Source organism: Gekko japonicus, unplaced genomic scaffold (assembly GCF_001447785.1).
Source record: "Gekko japonicus isolate JY-2015 unplaced genomic scaffold, Gekko_japonicus_V1.1 scaffold123, whole genome shotgun sequence".
NCBI classification, from domain to species: domain Eukaryota; kingdom Metazoa; phylum Chordata; class Lepidosauria; order Squamata; family Gekkonidae; genus Gekko; species Gekko japonicus.
The window spans coordinates 1832710-1840169 of NW_015169176.1; the positions used below are offsets into that span (position 1 = coordinate 1832710).

The window sequence follows — 7460 nt, forward strand, 5'->3', positions numbered from 1 at the left end:
GATGACCCCTATCTCTAGGAACTCTCTTTTATAAATGCATCATAATGGCTTCAATGTGGTCCTATCATCAAAGGCAGTTGTGTTCTGCAATAAAATGGAGGAAACTGACTCAGCAGGTCCTTGGAGAGCAAAAAATAGCACCGCATTCATGGAAATTTATCATCCTCAGATGGAAAGCTGAGTGGAACGGAAACTAGCCATCAGCAAAAAAAAACAAATTCTTTTGAGGAAAATTCTGAGTCAAGACAAAACACAGGACAGGGCAAGTCGACTGAGAGAAAGCGTGGTATATTGCTCAGAGTGCCAGAGTGAAAGCTGGGAGACCCACGTTCGAACCCCTCTCTGTCACAGAGGCTGATTGGATGACCTTAGGCCAGCCGCACACTCTCAGCCTAACCTACCTCACTGGGTTGTCATGAGGATTAAAACGGAAGATAGGAGAACAATCTGTTTTGGGGCGAGAAAGGCAAGGCATAAATGAAGCAAACAGTGGCTTGCCTTCAGGGCTACATTCAGCAGAGTCAAGAAGACGGAAAGGTCTGAAAAGCGTGATATAGATGAGAATGGGGGGAAAGGACAATGCAAAATCAATGCTATTCAAAAACATTGGGGCCTCAGAAGGATAAGGGAAGTGATTTGAGTTCTGGCTCGCCACCAGTGCTCCGAAGAAGGCAGTTGGGGAAATAATTTCTGGCCTCCTTCCAAGTCCTTTCGAAGGCCTCCCTACCAACAGGGTTGGTACCTACCACCAGCCCAGTCCCTGCCCCTTGAAAGGAAGGGGGACTCATGAGAGGTGGGGAACTACCCCCGCTGTCAGAATCTCTGGGTTCCACTCCTCCAGACCCCGTTAGCAGACACCACCACAGTGTCAACTCTGTAAAGGGGTAGTCCACCATGGCAACCTTTCCTTTGCCCTACCGTAGTTTCCAGATAGGGTCAGGGGTAGCAGAAGTATTTCCACATACAAATGTCTTGGAAAGCAAGCTGCAAAAAGCATCTTTCAACCACAGCCACCACATTTTAGAATGTACAGCCGGTGCCACCCTTATGTACAAACATAGAGAACGCATTATATTCTCTCTAGTGCTCCCCAGTTGTAATATTTGTTTTACGCAACCCCTGGGTATTATATATATATCTCAGATGGCAGGCTTTGGCATGGTCTGGCCATGCCTCTAATTTCTCCAGAGCTATTTGTTACAGTGTGGTGTGACCAGATATGCCACCCAATTCCTGCCTCATCACAAAGAGGGTGGGCAGGCAGCTTCTTTTTTTAAAAAAACCCTTTAATTGCAGATGCGCATAACTGCTTATTTGGTAGGAGTGGATATGTGGTTATGCGCACATCGCTAACTGCAAAAAAATGGCAGCCGGGGACTGGAAGCTTTGGACCTCACCACGTAGCTTGAGCATGCAACACAGATATCAGATGCCCAGAAATCCACAGTGAGACAAGTTCAGTCGTAAACCCTGGACTTGATCCAGTGTTGGGAAAGTCGAGGGTGAGGATGGGGGGGCCAGTGACTGAGGGATGGGAGGCAGATGTTGCCATCCGATCATGCCCTTCAAATCTGGAAGGGAGCCGTCACGGCATCGGAGCAACCTGCCCGTCTTATCGCAGCCAACTCACTAGAAACCCTTTGGATACTGCAGGGTTATAAACAGCCGTATGAATGGAACTCATGAAAAACTGGTGGTGCTATGGAGCCAACGAATCCTTCCTCTTGCTTCCATACGCCACAAAGACTTTAAAAAAAATCACTAATCTGAAATGAGTTGCGGGTGGGTAGCCATGCTGGTCTGCAGAAAACGTGCGAGATACGAGTCCTCCGGCAGCACCTTGACGATCAACAAGATTTCCAGGGTAGAAGCTTTTATGAGTCAAATATCCCTTCATCAGCTTTGACTCTCAAAAGATTATACTCAGGAAATCTTGCTGGTCTTTAAGGGGCTCCCGGAGGACTCCAATCTTGCTCTAATACAAAAAGATGATCCAAACACATTAAAAAGGGGGGGGGGAGAATGAGGGTGCACTGAAGCACTTCAGAAGACTATACATTTTTGGCCACTGAATTATTTCAATCGCTTCATTTTTTTTAAAAGTGCACTGTCTTGGTTAATGCAGAGGTCTTGCAACACAAAATGCACAGGACAGCTACTGTGGTAAAAATGAAACGAAAAGAATCCAGCCCTCAATTGGTTTCACTGAAGAACTGATAGACTCATAGGAGTGAGACAAAGACGAGCCCCTCTGGCTGAGTGGATCCCAGCACATTAAACCCTTTTTATGACCTGCCCAATCCAGAACGAACAAGACGCCTCACAACAAGAGACATCCGTGCCCCAAGGAACATAATTTAGCTGGCACCAGGAAGTGGACAAAGGTAACCTCCTTGTCTTGAATCTGACAAAGGAAACTGTGACGCTCGAAAGCTTACATCTCAAAATTTTTGTGGGTCTCTATGGTGCTGTTGGATTAATATCTAGCTCTCTTGGTCAAAGCTTTTCACGTCAAGTGAAATGGGTGATTCTATGGGTCCCTAACAGATTCAGGAATTCTGAGCAACGAACTAAAACGTGAGGGGATGCTGGGTCATTCAGTCAGCAAACTCCCATCCTTCTCCACAGACACACAAAACACATCATTCCAGCCTGTTTTCCTGTAACCAAGACCCATAATTGTCACCCAAAGACTTCAGCTCTGAACACAACAGCAAGCCCTTAAAATAAACAGCAAATCAAAACAGCATGTTTGGCAAACGTGACCGAAACATCCAACGTAAGTACCTGTGTGAGTCCTTTGGTGGGCTTTTAAGTGTGAACTCTTTGTATAAACCTTCCGGCACCCGTTAAACTGACAGCGATGAACCCTCTTCTTGTTTTCGGGGGATGCGTCAGACCCCGCCCCTCCTTGCTCGCTGTCGCTGAGCGCACACTTTGTTGTGCTAGCCGGTGCCACTACACCGACCTTGACTGAGCTAAGAGTGGATTTCTTGGCCACTAATTTCAGCGTGACTGTGCCATCTACGGGACAGACAGTCTGTGAGGTCTTTACAAGATGGCGGCTGAGCTCGGGTGAGGACGGAGGCGTTAGTGAGGTCACTGCGTTGAGTTGGGCCTGATTAACGGCAGTATAGCCCTCTGTAGAGGAGCTGGTAGGCTGTAAACTGAGGCAAGTCTCAGAGAGCAGCTTGTCCCGTGAGAGGATAACGTCCATGTTGGCATGTTTGTCACAGGTACTCATATCTATCGGTAACAAGAGGGGATCCAGCCGTTGGATACTGTCTTCTGTGCCTTGAGCAGAGGAGGTATGCAGAAAGCATTCCAAATCGTCCCCAAAGCTCTCCGAGATCTTCCTGGGCTCCGTCTGAAGGTAGCGTTCCAGCTCAAGGCATGTCTACAGAGACAGAAGGGGAAAGAAGCCACCATTAGACAATCAAACCCGGAGGGAGCCGCCCTTGCAAGTGAAGCACGGTCACTGCCCATTCCTCAGTCTGTCTAGGGATAACACACAGTCAGGTTAACAATTATCCATAACGAATGGAGGCAGGAATAATCTGTGGCACAAAGATTGGGCTTATGATTTTTCACATGATAAAACCACAAGTACTACATTCTGTGGGATTAAAATACTCGAATGGCAGCGGGGAGTGTGGTAAAAGGCCCAGGAGAAAGCGAAGCTCTTTGCAGTTGCCTAGCAACCTCAGAAAAAATACTCTTCAGTCCCTAACTTGTGAGTCAATGTCTGCTTTAGAGACACAGCCGAAAGGGACATTTCCTTCCCTCGCCCCCCTCTCTGGACCAAAACAATGTTCAAATAGAAAATTAGTCAGAACTGTGGTAAACTGAGAAACTATATTCTTAGATCACTATAGAAAGAAGTCTGTGGTCAGGCCCAGACGACAACCCAGCCTCAACATGACATATGTTAATTTCCCCCCACATTTTAAAAAATAGATAACCAAACCCCCAAAGGAGCTGGGAAGCCAAGAGTTTGGCGAGGAATGGAGGACAAGAAATGGGGCTTTATCCTTTCCTCTCTTTTTTAAATTACCCCCCTCTCTCCAGCAGCTTTTTGAACTATGAGGGGGGAAATACGGCAAGGACTTCAGCACAGCTATACCCACTAAACACATTGGCTCAGAGGAATGAAACAGACATCTTTTTAACAGCATCCAATTGCCAGCTACAAATCCAGATCCCTGGGGTCAAGATGGTACAGCGCATTAGCCACATCCATATGGAGGTACACAGACGAACAGCAGGCCAGTCCCACCACGTTTTGCAAAGCCTTTTCCCTTCGATTCCCCAGATGCAACTTGCATACCCCAGGCCCAGTAGCGTGCCATCCTCTTCCTCGGGGCTTTTTTTGTAGAAAAAGCCCAGCAGGAACTCATTAACATATTAGGCCACACCCAACAGAAAAAAACAAATTAGCATATTAGGCCACACCCCTGACAGCACAGCTCATTAGCATATTAGGCCACACCCCGCATGTTATCAGAAGTGTGGTCATCCAACCACACCCACCTTTTGCTTCTTATTGTGTTTACCTTGTTTGTTGTCAAAACCCAGGGCCTTTTTTTGTAGCATGAACTTCTTTGCATGTTAGGCCACACACCCCTAATGTAGCCAATCCTAATGATTGTCTGCTGTTAGGTGTGGCCTATTATGCTAATGAGTTCCTGCTGGGCGTGGCCAACTTAGGAGCCAGCCGGAACTCCGTTCCTGTGCGTTCCTGCCCAAAAATAGCCCTGCTTTTCCTGAATTTGGACTACTAGAGCAAGCAGTTAGACAGCTGCATCAACAGAACAGTAAAAGGAATCTGTACAGAATCTTTCCGTACTTCAGGAGTTTCCTTAAAAGAAAAAATAACGACGGCATCACCTCTGGGACGTTATGATCATGTTAAAAAAACAAAATACACGTCCCACTTTACCAAACAGGGGAAGTCTTGGGTTCTGTGGGACTGAGTTAGGGTTACCAAACTCCAGGTGGTCCCTGGAGCTCTCCTACTATTACAGTTGATCTCCAGGCAACCAAGATCAGTTCCCCTGGAGAAAATAGCTCCTTTGGTGGGTTTGTACCCTGCAGAGGTCCCTCCCCTCCCCAAACCCCGCCCTCCCCAGGATCCACCCCTAAAATCTCCAGGTATTTCCCAAGCCAGAGCTGGCAACCCTAGACGAATATGGAGCAGAGGTAGGGTTGCCAAACCCCCTGGTTTGCCTGCCCAGGAAGCCCCCCCCCCAACACCCACAGCCACCCATCTCTCTCCCTTTAAGTGTGTGGAACCCATGTTTCCTACCAAGCCTGATCTCCGCAAGCTTGCAGGGAAATGCCAGCTTCGTGCTCTTAAAAGGGAAATGCGGCTGCTCTTAAAGGGGAAACACTGGCTCCTGCATTTAAAAGGGAAACGCCAGCTCCTTTAAGTGCAGGGAACGGCCGTTTCTGGAGATCTGGCGCACGGGGGGGGGGGCGACGTCCCCAACGTGACGTCATCACGTCAGGGATGCCCCGCCCCCTCCAGGAACGCCCCCAAAGTCCCCCGCTGGGGGTGGAAGATGGACTTGGCAACCCTAAGCAGAGGTCCATCAGTGGCTATTAGCCACAAGGTATAGATAGGGGCTCTGGGGCAAGTGATGCTCTGTCTTCTTGGTGCTTGGGGGGGAGCAACAGTAGGAGGGCTTCTAGTGTCCTGGCTTCACTGGTGGACCTCCTGATGGCACCTGGCATTTCTGGCCACTGTGTGACACAGAGGGTTGGACTGGATGGGCCTTTGGCCTGATCCAACATTGGCGTCTCTTATGTTCTTATGTTCTTATCCCACAGCGGAAGCCAGGTTACTCTAAGGCTGAGTAACGGCCTTACCTATTTCAACTGCATGGCTTGCAACAAACCACAGACTGGGAGATTAAGGTTGCCATTCTCCCAGTGGGGCCAAGGGATCCCCTGATTTCGGGGGGCCCAATTCGCCACGGCCCAGCTGGCCGGCGGGGGAAGCCCCACCCCTGAGAAGCCCCCTCCCAGTGCTGCTGGCACCATGACATCACCTGGGAGTGACGTCACCGTGTTTCCGACGTTGGGGGTGACACGCTAGGTTTAGGGCAAAACTCTATGGTTCCGAGGAGCTGCAGTGGCTTAGAGGTTAGGATGCTGAGCTGCAGACTGGAAGGTATGTAGTTCGGCAGTTCAAGACCCTAGTGACGCACGATGGAGTGAGCTCCCATCTCTGGCCCCATCTCTGGCCAACCTAGCAGTTCAAAAGCAAGAAATTGCAAGTAGATAAACAGGTACTGCTTTGGTGGGAAGCTAACAACGTTCTGTGCACCTTGGCGTTTAGTCATTCCGGCAACATGACCACAGAGAAGTCGTTGGGACAGCGCTGGCTCTTCAGCTTGGAAACGGAGATGAGCGCAGCCCCTAGAGTCAGAATCGACTAGTTTTCGAGCCAGGGAAATCTACGGTTTTGGGCCAAACCCCCCACAGAGTTTTACCCCAAACCTAGAGCGTCACCCCCAATGGCAGAAATGCAATGAAATCACTTCTGGTGACATCATTGCTTTGCGCGCACGCCAGAAGATCTTCAAGGAGGAACCGGGAGGCCCCCCCGCCAGCAGCCGGGTGGGACCTGGCGACCCTATGGGAAATGGAGAAGGGGTGCAAATGCCCAGCCGTAGGGCCAGGCGACTGGGATATTCAGAGCCCCGAGTCCCCCTCCTGTGACATTTTCCATTTCCAGTCACCCTCTGCTTCACAGAAGAGAAAAACAGGCCTCACTGGTCCAGGCGCGCATAACCCACAGGTAGAAAAGGAGGGAAACAGAAGGCAACTAAACTGAGCACCAAGCACACGAAATCTCCTGCTGCTCGGATGTCAGAACGCTGTGTTTGGTCTCCTAACATCCCGTACAGAGGAGAGGGAGCAAGCTGTCCCTTTAAGGCACGGCTCCTCACACCGTCATCCTCCTGACAGGCGTTGAGCCTTTTGTCATTAATTTTCCATAAAGAACAGTTTTCTCTCCACAAGCCCCCCCCTTTTTTTCAGGCAAAGCCTGATGCTTCAGAAACCTATAATTATTCTTGGATCCCACCCCCTGCCGTCTTTGCACCTGTGTCAGTTCAAGATACCAGCTGGACAAGTCTTGCCTTCTGCCTCTGAAATACAAAACCACCTCCCCATCGAGCCCCACTGACCCTTAGGAGGAAAGAAAACAAACCCAAAAAAGGCAATATGTGGGGGGGGGGGAGAGATACAGCTTTTGGAAGACTGCCCCCCACCCAGCTCAGACAAGATTTCCCTCTATAGCAGCAGGGGTGAGTGACAGAGAGGCTCTCTAGCCACATGTGGTCTTCAAAGCACATTCCCACCCCACAACCCCACTAGCCCGTGGGCAATTGTCAGGATCCACGGCGTCTCAGTTTTCATTTTTTAAAAGATCATATGCATTCCGAGCCCCCGTG

At 49.5% G+C, this 7460-nt stretch overlaps 1 protein-coding gene across 1 annotated transcript in view; it reads right to left on the reverse strand.

Annotated features, from left to right (window-relative positions):
• Positions 1-3397, reverse strand: part of KLF7 (Kruppel-like factor 7 (ubiquitous)) — a gene marked incomplete at its 5' end in the record, with an annotated part of 47475 nt that extends 44078 nt beyond the window's left edge. The window contains one exon of the mRNA XM_015416001.1: positions 2788-3397. Coding sequence (XP_015271487.1) covers positions 2788-3397 — 610 coding nt within the window. The remainder of the gene's footprint in view (positions 1-2787) is intronic.
• Between the last annotated feature and the right edge of the window lie 4063 nt (positions 3398-7460).